This window comes from Sinocyclocheilus grahami, unplaced genomic scaffold (genome assembly GCF_001515645.1).
Source record: "Sinocyclocheilus grahami isolate Dianchi unplaced genomic scaffold, SAMN03320097.WGS_v1.1 scaffold152.1, whole genome shotgun sequence".
In the NCBI taxonomy this organism is placed as follows: domain Eukaryota; kingdom Metazoa; phylum Chordata; class Actinopteri; order Cypriniformes; family Cyprinidae; genus Sinocyclocheilus; species Sinocyclocheilus grahami.
Window position 1 is genome coordinate 1,217,288 of NW_015505331.1, and position 16,859 is coordinate 1,234,146.

General features: G+C 38.8%; 1 protein-coding gene across 1 annotated transcript in view; it reads right to left on the reverse strand.

The window, feature by feature from the left end:
* Nucleotides 1-5,011: 5,011 nt before the first annotated feature.
* Nucleotides 5,012-16,859, reverse strand: part of LOC107592306 (GAS2-like protein 1) — a 30,454-nt gene continuing 18,606 nt past the window's right edge. The window contains exons 3-7 of the mRNA XM_016281770.1: nt 15,202-15,309; nt 10,395-10,491; nt 9,714-10,023; nt 6,639-7,595; nt 5,012-6,364 (exon numbers count right to left, since the gene is read on the reverse strand). Coding sequence (XP_016137256.1) covers nt 5,335-6,364; nt 6,639-7,595; nt 9,714-10,023; nt 10,395-10,491; nt 15,202-15,309 — 2,502 coding nt within the window. The 3' untranslated portion in view covers nt 5,012-5,334. The remainder of the gene's footprint in view (nt 6,365-6,638; nt 7,596-9,713; nt 10,024-10,394; nt 10,492-15,201; nt 15,310-16,859) is intronic.

The window sequence follows — 16,859 nt, forward strand, 5'->3', positions numbered from 1 at the left end:
GTATTTGTAACATCAACTCTTATAACTGTCTGCAAACCCTAGCTCTTTTGTGGAACACTTCTCATGACAAACATCTGACTGATCAGACAATTTACCTGTGATTACGGAGTGCTTGATTTGATGCAGACTTGACAGAGTGTCAGTACTGCACCTGATCAAGTCTGAATGATAATGGAAGGTAAAATAATGATCACAACTATTACATCATTTTAATTGTGAATCCCAAGCCAGTAAAAAAACTGCCCAAAGTAGCGCAATTATGTCCCAAATATAAAAATGTCATTTCCATCCCTAAAATACATATTTTACAGTCACTGTTATGCACATTTATCATAAACACAGCTCAAATGCTTCCTACTAGTGTGGCCCAAAACATTTGGCACAGTTTTATTACAGGTAGAATGCAAAATGTTTCAGTACAAGCATTTCAACCAAATGTAATTTATGCAATATTTCAAACCTTTAACCCTTTATGCAATATTTCAAAACTTTAACCCACTGGGGAAAATTAACCCATGGCAACAGTTTAAAAGCAGCCCAATTTCGTGGAAAAAAACAACAACAACCCTGCATCCAACACAAGCTGCAGAAGTCGGATTTGACTAATCACGGGTCAAAAGTAAGGAGAGATAACTGACAAAGATTTGAGTATTTGCTCCTCAACAGATCCCGAGCTCACTGACAAATATCTTTTATTGTAATATGTGCTCCCTTTACACATTGTGCGCGCGATCGCGAAATTGAAAGTGAAAGGGAACTGCGAGCACTCATTCATACATTGATAGCGGGGCCCTGATGCGCGAAAATAATATACAATATTAGAACGTTTGCGGGAGCGGACACAAACCGCGTGAGCGGATGGGAGCATGCGGTAATGGTAAGAAGTTCAGCGAGAGCGGTATCAACAAGCCCCACGCTATCACGCAGCGGCGGAGTCAGTCAGTGAGCGCCATAACAGATGAAGTCAAATCTTGCAGGATTTCATAAATAAACTACAAAGAACCCCACACTGTAAAACATGATAAGTTAAGAAAACTCAAAACATTTGAGGAAACTTATTGCCTCAAAATATTTGAGTAAACAAACTCAATTTTTTTTTTTTAAGTAAGTAGAGCTTAAAATGTTTATGACAAGTGGGGCGGGGCTGAGAACCATGGGAGCCAAGCCAAGCCTGGCTTCCATGATCCCACCCCACTCATCACAATGATAATTATATACAACTTGCTTCCATTAACAGCACATTCATTCAGATCTTTATAGTTAAGTGCTAGTTAGCAACAGCACACTGGCACGTACTAATGTAGTTATCAAAAAGACTCACAATACTTAAATAGTACATAGTCAAACAACATGCAGTATAAATAGTCTTTAAGTTTTGCTGTCCATCCTCAACCTAACCACAGGCTCTACTCTTCACCACAACGGTAACACTACAAAACCAACATAACACAACTCTATGTAAACCCTAACACAACACAACATTTAAGTACTAACTTATGTCTCTCTATGTTAGTCTTGTGTAAAAACACACAAAATAACACTTCATTTCTACATTTATTTTCCTTGTTGTCTGATGCAAAGCATGCTGGGAACTAGAAAACACAATCATTTTAAGTTCACCTTACTACAACAACATTTTAAATTTACAGAACTTATTTCAATTAAGTCCAATTAACTTTCATTATTATTTGAGTGAAGTTAACTCATTTCACTGTTTGGTTTTACAGTGCACTATTCGGACAAATATACATAATGAAAAGATGATACAAAATGTAATACCTTGGAAAATGGCATTTAAGACTTTTGAATACTTAAGGGCCTTAATTTGATCTAAATTGATTAATCAACTTTTAATACTTTTTAAGACCCCGCAGACACCCTGCTCCATTACATATCTTTGTCACGGCGTCATTATAAGTGTTTGATCACCACATTTAAGTGATCATTGCAAAGATCTAAATTGATTAATCAACTTTTAATACTTTTTAAGACCCCGCAGACACCCTGCTCCATTACATATCTTTGTCACGGCGTCATTATAAGTGTTTGATCACCACATTTGAGTGATCATTGCAAAAAATGTGTTTATGTATATATATTCTGTTCATGTATATACTGTATTCTATATATAGTAACGTACAAGTCAAAAGTTTGGACACAGGAATGGAAGGTGTAAAAACTTTTGACTGGTACTGTACTAGAATAGAATATCGGCCAATATATCGATATCAGCCTTTTTTTTTTACTCCCTAATATTGGTATCGGGCTCTCAAAATCCCATAGCCCGACCGATATGGGATTTTGAGAGCCCGATACCGATATTAGGGAGTAAAAAACCCGCTGATATCGATATATTCATTATTTCTCTTCTACTAAATGTTGATATATATTATTAAAATAATAGGTCATTGTAGCCATCATATGTGTTTCTTCATTCCACATTAAAGAAGAAATACAAAAGCATTTCATCCCAAAAAAATATTTATTACAAGAATTAAATTAACAACAATTGGTTTTCAAGGAACAGTGGAATGTTGGTCTTGCAATATTGCTATTCAACACAAGACAAATTCCACAATGTCAAGACCTTACATTTCATTGTCAACATTAAAGAAAAACAATCAGCCAAACAAACTACAGAAATTAAAAGTGAATCAATACACATTCAGATTTCAAATCATCCAACAGCCTTTTCATTTACTGAAACCAGAGCATGACATAGATTCAACATGCATTTTGTAGATCACATTCTGAACATCATATTTGCATAATGCAAATCAGATGGGTTTGCTCAAGTAAATAAAACATGTGAATCTACATGCTTGTAGTTCTGATGTCAATAATGGAAGACGATTAAAAAAAAACATCCATGCAATAAATATATATTTTTTAAATGTATAAATGTAATTAGAAACGCATAACGAATGTCATCATAGAAAAGAAACCCCTTTCTGTAAAAAGTTTTTTTTTTTTGGAAAGCAGAACAGAATAAATTCTGGAGCTCAAAGTGGGTTAACTGTACAAATGTATGACAGGTAATTAGATACTTTAACGATAACTGAATGTGTAGTGTGTATGTGTGTTTGACTAAATTGAGAATTAGGCACAGCAATATCATTTGAAAGACAGCAGAAAGCTCTACTGTCCTTATAAATACCTATGTGAGAAATTTAACAGTGTCCTAAAGTGTCACAACAGACGTTTGAATGGCAATGAACATCGAAGCAATGAGTAGATGCATTGTATTGCAGTTTTTATACAAGAGGTGTTGTTGAGTATCATTGGCCATGCTAACAGCAATAATCCTACGGTTGCAGTCCTTAAGGCAAAAACACTGAAAACCATTTCCATAAAATCTGCCTTACATTTTCTGACCCCTTTAATATTCACTAAAACAGCGAACATCAGAACATCTCTCAATAAAACACTTGAGCTCATAAATACACGGCAGTAATGTATAAAGCCTCCAAAGGAGAACATACCAAAAGTAAACATTTCATCCATCCATTCAGAAACATACATTGTCCCTTTATGATAAAACAGTTCACTCACAACCAATCACCAAGGCCTAATAACTTACTCATTTAATATAAATAATCAATCCAATGCCAAACCAATATGTGTGTAGTGTAATTCATTTAAGTAGAGTCAACGTTTTCCCATATTTTAAGCAATGGTCTACTAGATGTGTTTGGCGGAAAAAACACAATCCATAAACATCCACTCAAATCAAACTTTCCTATTATACTTTCAAGTCACACAAACATCACCAGTACCAATCAGCTTTAAAAATTTTTTTTTAAAAGATTTCAGCCACTTGGTGGCGCCATAAAGCTTTAAAAGAAATGTAATGTCTGCTGCTGATGATAAGGACTGGAAAATATCACTACTTCATAAGCAGTTTTGGACTCAATATGGCTTTCACAATAAACAGGCCTGATTTCCTGAATGATTACCATTTCTATACATAGTTTGTAATGATTTCCATATTTTGAAAAACATCTTATCAGTGTTTAATATGGCACTATCTTTTATTAAATCATTTCTCACTTGTAGATAAATCGAGCAATTTACTTTAAACATAGACTTTAAACAGAGGAACGCTGATAAAGCATGATCTTGTTGTTACTGTGGCCTTAAACATGTGCGATTGTCTCAGAGTTGACAAAACACAGGATCCATCCAGTATAACAAACATTCCCTACCTCACACAGACTGAACCACCCAGATACATACACACCATCTCTTCATCTCTATTTCACACACAACTTCTCATCCTTACTTTAAGGCAAGAAAATTTGTCAAGGCAACAATCAATAGCAACATTGCATAGCTAAGGCAGAATTACCATACTGAAATAAACAGCATACATTTTGTACATTAATATTAAAGTCAATTAATAATTATTATATTTACATTACACTACCACGCATTTAAGTAAATTAACATATTTTACGTAAAAACCTATACATTAACTATATTCATTTGTACAGAAAACAATAAAATACAACATTTGTTTGTCTGCCAAGGTGATATTAAGCACATAATGTGTGAATTATGTCTTCTCATAAACGTTTCTGAGAAGATTCCTCGAACCGATTCAACAAGCTGATATGCCGTCCTATTTATCCTGGGCTAAAACAACAGTACGGCCACTTAAATTGCATTTCCAATTTGGATAATTTGGATTTCACTTGGAAGTATGGTCAAAATGTCATTTAGGCGTTTGTCTTGCACATAAAATTACACCAAAATGATTCCAACATCTTATTCACTCCCTTATACAGTATACTACAATTCCCTGATTAAAATAAGATTTTTACACTTTGTTCCAAAACTTAACAAATTAATACTTTATTAAACCAGCTAAAATTTGTCCTCATGGAACAAATTCAAAAACAGGTCATGAGATATTAATAAGGAGCATTAAAACCTATAAAAATCTCTAAAGGGAAATGCAGTAATTTCCTTTCTGAAACAGAAAAAAAATCTAAGGAAAAATGATGACTCGAACAAAATTAAACATAGCTCAGATGGTGCATGTACAGTAGCTCTCCGATTTACTTCACAACAGGCTATGTTGGTCCCAGATGTCAAGAATGGCGTTGTATGTTCTTTGCCACTTTAGGACACATCTGTCTCCAGTGAAATGACAGTAAGGATTCCAGCATCCTGCTACATGTTTTACACAACAGTCAGATGTGCATCATCTCAGTCTTACAAATGTGCTTTTTTTCCACCCTTCCTTTCTCTAATCTGACTATAAAGCTTTATATGCGGAGCGAATGAATACAGACCAAGTCAGTTGCTTGTGTACATCATCATCATCATTCACTACATCCAGGCCTCGTTGTCTAGTCTGGACTCTGAAGAATAGGCACACTCTCTAGAGCCAATAGCTGGGGAACGATGCTGTGGCTGGATGAGGTCAGCAAAGGCCTGATGCAGAGCTTTGTGTGAGGGTTGGTGATTGTTTAAATGTGGGGACTGTGGTGGGGTCTGGAGGGAAGATGAATCGGCAGGAGACTGCTGACAATGATTTCTGTATCGTACAGGTGTAGGGATGTGTGACGGACTGTTCTCAGGTCTGTTGTCAGTGCGGGGTCTTATCCGCGGCCGTAGCTTGAGCTTGTAGATGGAGGGCACCCTCTCTGCCTTCTTTTTACCTTTCTTGGCACGGAGGATGACTGCGTCATTCGTATCCCCATTGGCCAGCGGTAGAGGAGGAGTGCAGGACCCTTCAGATGGAGGCTCACTCAGACTTAAGCACATGGAGGAGCTCTCACTGGAAGAGTCCTGGTAAGAACAGTCATCTAGAGGTGGTGGAGGGGAGGGAAATGTCTCAGGAAGTGGCAGGTCAGCATCGTCATATGGCAGGTCAGAGCGATGTTCGGTACATTGTGGTACGTCTCCCTCCACCCCAGCCCATTCCACCAGGTCCTGCTGGCTTTTCATTGGCACCTCCGTCAAACTGAGGCTCCCATTGATGTCTTTGGGGAGGCACACTGACCTGGATAGGCCTGGATTTGAGGCCTCTCCTTCCTCTGTGGAGCTGGAGATGGCAGGGAGCTTACGAAGACCTCCTCCTTTACCCCCCCATCGCTCTCCCTCCAGGAGCCCTCCATTGGGGAGGCCTCCACGAATCTGGCTGTGGAGAAGAGCAGGAGGGTCCTCGAGTGCACGGGTGCGAGGATTAGTCCGTTTAGACTCTCGCAAATCAGGTAGGATTCCCACCTTACCTCCGACATTAAGAGAAGATGTTGAAGAGTTAGAAGAAGAGTAAGCCGAGTGTGTAACATTAGTGTCACCCGAAGAGGCTGGGAGCACCCCTAAACCTTTTTGGGAGCCAGGGAGCTGTAGCGACCTCATTTCCCCTCCAGTGGATGCTTTACCCTGCACAGATTTGGTGTGTTGCGTGTTGGCCAGAAACTCGGCCTCAAAGCTACGATATAGGTCTTGCTCCTTTTGAGGGTCCAGACTTGCCAGCAGGTGTAAACTAAAAATACCACTGTCTTCCTGTATTAAGAGAAGATGTTGAAGAGTTAGAAGAAGAGTAAGCCGAGTGTGTAACATTAGTGTCACCCGAAAAGGCTGGGAGCACCCCTAAACCTTTTTGGGAGCCAGGGAGCTGTAGCGACCTCATTTCCCCTCCAGTGGATGCTTTACCCTGCACAGATTTGGTGTGTTGCGTGTTGGCCAGAAACTCGGCCTCAAAGCTACGATATAGGTCTTGCTCCTTTTGAGGGTCCAGACTTGCCAGCAGGTGTAAACTAAAAATACCACTGTCTTCCTGGCTCTCCTGCTGCTGGTTGTAGGGATTTGCCCAACATTTTTGGTCTCTCCCTGTGGGTCGTGAATTGTGTGCAGACCGAGGGGAACGTGGTGGGTGGTGATGACTTGATCGAGGGGAAGAATGCGGAGAGCGGCGCCCTGTCTGTGTGACAGGAGGAAGCAACTTTCGACTGCCAGTGGAAGGCGACAAAGGCGCAGGGGGGCGTGGCGCTACCATCCCCTTTTTCGCAGCTGAGGAAGATGCTTGCCTTCTGGGTAAACTTCCATTTGTTTTTGAGGATGCTGCGGGCATGTGCTTGGGTCTTAGTTCCTCTCTCCGATCTACTGAAAGAGAATGAGGGTCTCTGCGGCGAGGTGATGATCCAAGGCTGACGTCACCCAATCGGCCTCTAGGAGTCTTGCCCTGGCTGAGGGAGCGTGGAGCCAGCAGCTTCCTAGGACCTTCGGGTCCTAGTGATCTGCCTCTCTCTGTGCGGGGAGTTCGATGTACCTCTGTTGGGACCTGTGGTGGAGTAGGTTTTAAGACTGAGGTGGACTGTGGTGCAGGGCGCTCTCTGGAAGCACTACGGGCACGGGTTTGAGGGGTTCTCAGGGCTGGAATCTGTGCTCCCGCTCCAGGATGCTCAATAATGTGTTTCCCTTCCTTACGGTTCACCAGTAGAACCACCTTGTCTCTATGAGCATGCCGTGTACCCAGAGTGAAGCGACCTCCTCCTGGGCTTCCTCCTCCACCTTTAGACGAGGCTGTAGAAGAGTCACTATCTCCTGATAGCCTGCGAGTCAGAAGAAGAGATTCCTTATTCCTGTGTGTAAGAGAAAAGAGAGAACGATTAAGATTAAGATGGACATTGGGATGTATGGGATTACAAAAAAAAACAAAAAAAGCCATAATTTTCAAACATCTTATTTTTATGATATTTTTGACATATTTTGTGTCTCATACACATCACCTTAAAGGCCTTTAATTTCTTTCTTGGTATTCTTGGTTAGAATTACTAATCCACATAATTTCCATAATCTCCATGATTTTATGTGATACTTGTCACATTTAACAACATTGAGAATCTGTACCAAGCATGCAGGGAAATGCATGCAAGGCTGTATTCTCAGCACCCATATTTTTGGATTAAATAAAACCATCAAATAGGAAGGGAGAGAGAGGGATTACTCATCCTCTGGCATTATCAACCACACGCACACAGACACTTTCTTACATACACTACCTCTTAAATTCTTAAGAATGAAACTGACATTGTCCCTCTTTCCTTTAACCTTAAACTGGCTTGTGTAAACCGAGACAAAACACTAAAAACAGAGTGTGCTTATGAATAAAGTCACTGCTTTAAAATAATTTCTTAAATTTAGAACTTCCAGATCCTAAAATACACTTGAAAGTGAAAGTGCTACCTTATTCTGCCCTCATTTGATTTTATTCAAATATACACTCTTATTTAGACAAGAAAGTGAAAAACACACACCATGACACCCGGGTTCTGTAATGGGACCTGCATAAACCCTGTTCTGACCGGTTTCTTCAGTGACAGACTTGGGGGCTGAGATTATCCTAATCTTCAGTAATCCAGTCTGCCTCACCTACAGCTCTGGGAGTGCAAGTGTTAAAGTGTGCTGCTCTGACGCTTGGCCTTCATCGTTAGTTAGCCTACGGAAATCCGAGGCACACAGCCAAGGTAAACCAGCAAGCTGTTCATGGTCCAGTTATACAATGTCCTGGCTGCACACACGGACATACAAAATACCATGTAATGGAAATAATGAAGCACCTTTTGAAACTTCAGGATGTTTAGGAGTTATTTGTTCATTGCTCTAAGTGTGCAGTGATGCATAAAGTGTTTATATAGTCATGCTTAAATATAAATTTCAGGCAGTTGTAAAAGAAAGAAAGAAAATATATATAACTGTCCATTTGCTCAGGAAATACAAAAAAAATTAATGACAAAAAATATATACATTTATCCAAAACATGTTATCACTTGCATAATTAGGCAGAGAGAATACTGTCTCCTTGTAAAATTTTAATAATATTTTTCTAACACAAGGGGGAGTCAAAAACTGGACAAGAAGAGGATAGATGTCAGGACAATGTCACCTGGGATTAGTTCAAATCTGCTTGCAATAATCTGTGTGTGTGTGTGCACACACACACACACAGCGTTTGCCTTAAGATGCAGCTCATCGTGGGGGTACAGTGCACAAGCAGAGTGCTATAATTTGTGTTGAGTTAACTAGGTCAGTGTGAGCATATGGCAGACACCCCGAAGGATCTATACAGACAAAACAACTGTACAAACACACAATCATGCATGTGTCCCAGTCATAACTCCCTAAACTTTATTTCTTCATATATAAAGAGTGCACCCTTTTCATATACAGTGATTCTGAGAATGACATTTTCTTTTTTATTTTATTTATTTTTTCCTCTCTTATCATCACTATTCATATTTCTTTTTGTATGGTGAAAGTATTGGCTTTGGTTTGGCAAAAAACAAAACTCAATAGCATCAATAAATTTATAAAATATGAAATGTACACTTAATTTCAAAGTCCCTTCTTAAAATTTATATTTGGAAAATGTATGAATTGTTTTATGTAGTGTTTACAAGATTTGACATGTTTATACTTCTTACATCCAGAGAAAATTTTTTTCTATCATATAAAAATTGGTGTCTTTCACATTCACTTTCTAGGTTTTTTTGATTCCAGTGAGACTTTTGGGTACTTCTGTTTTAGGTGCTTTCCAATAAGCTCTAAACACGCACACAAACACACCTTCGCTGACCCGAGAGGATTCAAGTGGCGTGGTTCTGATCTGTATCGTGGCGGTCGAGGCAGGTGCTTTCCAATGAGCTCTAAACACGCACACAAACACACACTGCTAAACACCCAAACACACCTTCACTGACCTGAGAGGATTCAAGTGGCGTGGTTCTGATCTGTCTCGTGGCGGTCGAGGCAGCAGTGTGGTGGGTCGCCCTGCGTTAGTCTCCATCTCCACAGGTACAGCTGCATGGTGCGACCTGCCAGGCCGTGATGGAGAGGAATGTGCTGTGGCGCCCAACACAGGGTCCAAAGAGCGCCTATCGGGGGTTTTGTAGGGTGCCATGCCCTCATTGCGCCAGTGAGGTCCTGGGCTTGTGGAGCGGGAGGAGTGAGTGCTGGAACTCTTACTGTGAGGACCCTGGCCACTTGCTTTAGCCTGCTGATACCGGTGAGCTGTTGAGGTCAAAAAAGACAGTTCTTTTAATATTCACAAGATAAAAAGATGATAAACTTCAAAATCATAAGTGTTTTTAAACCTAATACTTATGTACAATGGTTATGGTAAGATTACATGCTCATGAAAAGGTATTTTTTGGCATCTTGTACATTACCGTTCAAAAGTTTAGGGTCAGTAAGTTTTTTTTAAAGAAAATAATAACCACAGAACACTAGAATGATAATAACAAAACTTATATAACTTTATATATAAATTGTTTATTGTAACAAAGAAAACAATCGTTGTGAGAAACACATGTAGTATTGTTGAAAAATTCCAAGAAGTCTCACAGCTCAGAAACAGGAAATGTCACAAGTGGTGATCTTACCGAATGCGGCGCAGCGACAGGGATCGTGTTTGTCGAGGTAATGCTCAAGTGTGTCCCAACCTCCACCCACGCGCACCATCACATGAGTCCGTAACACCTACACAGAGAAAGATGTTAACACCTTTCACGCACACAATAACATGCACAACCAAAATAAAACTCTCCTCTAATGTGCATCAATATAGTGGTCACATACAGTAACAAATACCCAAATTGTGTTATAAACTTTTTATACAGCTGATAAAAGAATTTTTGAAAATCAAAAATGAATATTGATGATTGTAGCCCTAGAAATGTAAACAACTGGTTAAAAGATCCAGCCTGAAGACTGATTATTCAGCGGTAGATAACAGAATTGCCAAATGGAAAAGTACAAAACGGAGTAAAAGATTGAGTCTCAAGAGCTTTGAAACAAAAACATCACAGCGTATACTTTTAAGGTTTTAACCCCCATGTCCTATAACACTGTTTAACAGAGATGCCCACCAACACTTCCTCCATCCACCTCACTGCAGCCTCCATTATCATGACAACATGCTATGACAGAGCTGGAGAGAGAACAAAAAGACATCACGCACCAACACACTGTCCCTCATTCAACCCCCTCTCAGCTGGTATTCAGAGAGAGGGGAATGGAGGAGATTTAGCATTGAAAACAGCTCTACTTTTGCGCCAAGCCCTGTTTCTTTAGCTCTTCTCTGATGAACAGAGAGAAATGTAGGATAAGAGTCTGCTACTGATTCCTTTATCAAAAACACTCAGTCAGGAAAATGCTATCTTTCACATTTTCACTGTTGTTGACTGTGTACTTCGAACCTGTTGCAGCAAAGCTTTTTATAGTTTGATCATTGCTAAACTCCATCTGCTGAGCACATGTTAAGGAATGAATAATCATGTGGTGAGTATCTGTGTGCTGTTGCCATGAAAAGAGAGCACATCTGCTGGCTGGCACTATGTCCATCTGCCCAAACTTACACAAAATCTAATTTTTACAAAGACTGAAACACTCACAAATACAAGCTAAACCTTAAACTGAACTGTATCTAAGTCTGTAATTCTTCTACACAGTTCTCTGCTTGTTTTTGGATGTCTTTCATACATAAAGATGACAGGTAGTAGCCATACACAAAATAATTAATGTACATTCTATTAATCCGCTTTGTTAATCATAATTACAATATAAATGGAAATAACTAACATTTCTGATTTCTGTCGTAATTATGCAGTATTTTGCTAATGATAGGCCTGTTCATTTAACACACTAATTTGGACAATTAATTCTAACAATGCAAAAAAAATGAACATTTATTAATGCCCCCTGAAGCGTATTAAAACTCTGCAATGAGGAACTTTCCTATCGTTGGTTAAATTCAAGCTTGAAGTATCACCTAAACACAACGTTCCACAAGACAGCAGTCAGCCTACACCCAGCTGCTAATACAACGCACCTAGCCAAACCACACTTACTAAAAGAAGGCAGCACAAAATCAGTAAGGAGCTGTTCGCACAGGACACGTTTTTCTATATCTTAAAAAACTCTAGACAGAGTGGAACAGAATGCAGGGGTCTCGAGAGTCAAGATGCATTTATCAAAGCTAAGTCTTTAACAAATTGGCCAGTGTGATTGCAAAATGTATTGCTGTGGACTGTACCTTTTTATTCAATGATCTGTCAATAAAAACGATTAACTCCTACAGCTTTTTTTTGTATATTGTTTTGTAACGGCTGCTAAAAGTTCAACTTTGTCATCATAGGAATACATTACATTTTCAAATATATCAAAATAAAAAGTTTATTTAAAAATGATAATAATATTCCACAATATTACATAACAGACTTGTTTAAAAAACAACAACAACAACCCCAAACTTTTACAGGGTACAGTGCCTTTGAATCATCATCTGAGGGATTTTCTCTGCAAATATTGTTATGTGTAACTATATTTAACATGTAGTTGACAGTTCAAGTATGTATTTAGGTAAATGTGACTGCAGATAGATTTGTTGTTACACTAGGCCTTAATGTAACAATTGACTTTGATTGTACCTCTACACTGGCCAATGGGAATGCTGCACTCTTTGGCAGCTTAACTCAGCTGCCCTTTAAAAAGCACTTGGGATTCAGCCCCTGCATCGCCATGGCAACAGCCAGAAACATGCTGAAACCATAATTATAATAAACAGTAAACAAAGCGAATGTTCTTTTGTGCCAAGGTCTTCATCGACAGAGATTTTAGCAATTTCGTGAGGGTTTTCTTTCAGTTTACCAACATCAAAATGAGTACTGAGCATCTAAACAAAGTGTCTGTCCAGAAGATGACAAATTAAATTTTTCTTTGCTTTTCACCTTCCGTCTTCCTCACTGATGTCAACACAGGGGAGCTGAGCTGGGCATGTGAATGGCCTCTGCTTCACCTCACGCTGTGCTGCTAGTGTTAATTGTGCTGGGGAATGACGATGGGTCTATGTATAATTATAGTCTCAGTAAATAAAATGGTTCAATCTAACAGCACCAGCTAAGTTGCACACACGTCTTGCAAAAAAGCATGCACACACACACACGAAAAAACATCAGGCACAGGAAAAATCTGAGCAAATCATGACAGATGAAGAAGAAGAGAGGGATATAGGGTTGCAGTTACAGCATCCATGCGGAGGAGAATGAGGCTAAATTCAGTTTAATTGATTCAGCCCTGCTGCACTGGAGGAAGATCAAATTCCATCAAAAATTTCCTCCAGCTGAGAGTGAAAATCTGTAGACCCAACAACATATTAAAAAGACATGCATGCATAAAGTGCATGTAAATACCCATACACCAACCCCCCCCACACACACACACACACATCCAGAGAGCTTGGTAGAGGACAGGAAATGACATAAGTCTCCATTTCTGTCTGCAGGATGAATGGGTGTGGGTGCTTTTAGATGAAGTTGGATAACAGGCTAAGTCTTGAATAGGTTAGCCTGGCAACTGTGTAAACACCATTCAAACCTCGGGGTTACTTATTATGGAGCTATGATTATTATAGTTTGGCCTCTGCATCTAAACAAAGTGTCTGTCCAGAAGATGACAAATTACATTTTTCTTTGCTTTTCACCTTCCGTCTTCCTCACTGATGTCAACACAGGGGAGCTGAGCTGGGCATGTGAATGGCCTCTGCTTCACCTCACGCTGTGCTGCTAGTGTTAATTGTGCTGGGGAATGACGATGGGTCTATGTATAATTATAGTCTCAGTAAATAAAATGGTTCAATCTAACAGCACCAGCTAAGTTGCACACACATCTTGCAAAAAAAGCATGCACACACACACACGAAAAAACATCAGGCACAGGAAAAATCTGAGCAAATCATGACAGATGAAGAAGAAGAGAGGGATATAGGGTTGCAGTTACAGCATCCATGCGGAGGAGAATGAGGCTAAATTCAGTTTAATTGATTCAGCCCTGCTGCACTGGAGGAAGATCAAATTCCATCAAAAATTTCCTCCAGCTGAGAGTGAAAATCTGTAGACCCAACAACATATTAAAAAGACATGCATGCATAAAGTGCATGTAAATACCCATACACCAACCCCCACACACACACACACATCCAGAGAGCTTGGTAGAGGACAGGAAATTACATAAGTCTCCATTTCTGTCTGCAGGATGAATGGGTGTGGGTGCTTTTAGATGAAGTTGGATAACAGGCTAAGTCTTGAATAGGTTAGCCTGGCAACTGTGTAAACACCATTCAAACCTCGGGGTTACTTATTATGGAGCTATGATTATTATAGTTTGGCCTCTGTTCTGGGAATGTTAAAGATTCCAATGATACAGCAGCACAGATTCAAAAAGTAAATAACAGAATCGATGGCTTGATGTCTGTGGGTGTGACACCAGCATTTGTACTAAAACTTTGTAATGAAAGAAATTGAGGTGTATCATTCTGTGCCACTTGCGTCAACAAATGAAATAGCAAAAATAATAATTGTTTTCACACTGATTGGCATCGATTGAGTCAACCTACCGATTGCTCAACTTATAGCTAATTTTGCATATTAAGCTCAGAGAAAGCATTTAACTGAAGTTTTTGTCTACTTGGGGAAAAAAATACACAAAAGCACAATTGTTTCAATCCTTTTTAAAGAAAAAAAAAAGAAAAAAACTGCAGCTTTAAGTGATAAAGAAAGAAAGAAAAAGACAGTGCCTAATGTTTGACAGAATAGACAGGTGAATGAATAACTGGTGAGTCAATTAAAAATGTACCCTGATAAAGATGAGTGCGCTGGAGTCTCCGACTTCCATTCAAACCTCGGGGTTACTTATTATGGAGCTATGATTATTATAGTTTGGCCTCTATTCTGGGAATGTTAAAGATTCCAATGATACAGCAGGCAGCACAGATTCAAAAAGTAAATAACAGAATCGATGGCTTGATGTCTGTGGGTGTGACACCAGCATTTGTACTAAAACTTTGTAATGAAAGAAATTGAGGTGTATCATTCTGTGCCACTTGTGTCACCAAATGAAATAGCAAAAATAATAATTGTTTTCACACTGATTGGCATCGACTGAGTCAACCTACAGATGGCTCAACTTATAGCTAATTTTGCATATTAAGCTCAGAGAAAGCATTTAACTGAAGTTTTTGTCTACTTGGGGGAAAAAATACACAAAAGCACAATTGTTTCAATCCTTTTTAAAGAAAAAAAAAAGAAAAAAACTGCAGCTTTAAGTGATAAAGAAAGAAAGAAAAAGACAGTGCCTAATGTTTGACAGAATAGACAGGTGAATGAATAACTGGTGAGTCAATTAAAAATGTACCCTGATAAAGATGAGTGCGCTGGAGTCTCCGACTTTGTATTTCCCTTCTGAGACTTTGGTCATGGGGAACTGTGATGGACAGGAGCAATGGCCCAGAATCTCCCGAACCTACAAAACACAATACAAAATCTTATTAAACAATATCATACAATATGTAGACAATCATGGTTAAAAGTTTGCAATGCTGAAACAAACAAACAAACATTTCATCACATAACAAATGGACAACAAAGATGCCAATAGTATATTTGTATATTCTGCCATATATTAGGAGGCCAAATACATAGTATGAAGCTTGCAAAAGATAAATACAGGCCTGTATGAATAATAACTACTTTAACCAATATACCAATCACACAAAAAAAGTATATAAGAAAAAAAAAAGTATGTAAAGAAACATCATACTTTCCAAGTATTTTTATTGACAATATAACTGTGTTTGATTACGCCAAAAAAAAAAAAGGACTAAAAATTAACACTGCATTACTAAGCATTTTTGGCCATGACATGGCCATGACATGACATGGTCCCTGACAAAAAAGAACATATATAAATATATATCTCCAAAACATATATTATTCAGGAACTTACATGGAATGTTGTATGCTACTATTACTTATAATACTAAAGAAGTACCATACTAAATAGAAATAAATAATAAATACATAAAAATATAAATACATCATATTTATTTTTATTTTTTGTTTATATTTATGCACATATCTCTTCCATATAGGAGGTGTAGGAGGAGATATATTCCCAAACACGGAACACAAAAAAAGTATATAAGAAAAAAAAAAGTATGTAAAGAAACATCATACTTTCCAAGTATTTTTATTGACAATATAACTGTGTTTGATTACGCCAAAAAAAAAAAGGACTAAAGAATGAACACTGCATTACTAAGCATTTTTGGCCATGGTACCATGGTCCCTGACAAAAAAGAACATATATAAATATATATCTCCAAAACATATATTATTCAGGAACTTACATGGAATGTTGTATGCTACTATTACTTATAATACTAAAGAAGTACCATACTAAATAGAAATAAATAATAAATACATAAAAATATAAATACATCATATTTATTTTTATTTTTTGTTTATATTTATGCACATATCTCTTCCATATAGGAGGTGTAGGAGGAGATATATTCCCAAACACGGAGTCATTCTTTAGTATTCAGTTGTTTACTGGCTCACTGCAGACTATACAAGACATTTAGTCACACTCAGAGACAAACGTTCCACCGGATGTCCAGCAGCACCTGAACAGAAGCAGTTCCCTCTCGAGCTTTCACGAGACATCAGGGAGATTTTTCTCCGTTATGGGAACTCCTTCCCTTCCAACCTTTCCTGAAGTCCTATTGGCTCCCGCCAGTCCAAATGACTGGCCAATTGACGCGAAGTATGCAAACCGCATGCAAATACTGACGAGCTCAAGCGGCAGTATAAAATGCGGTGCACGCGACAATTACGTCAGAATCTTCTACTTCACCTGTTGAATTCACTATGGCAACAATCTGCAAGATCTGCGCGGGACCGATAGAGCCGCCGGATCAGCACGACTACTGCGTCGCCTGCCTGGGCCTGGCCCACGCCGAGGCGGCGCTGGACGAGTCCAACTGCGGGCATTGCGCGGACCTTCCGGCC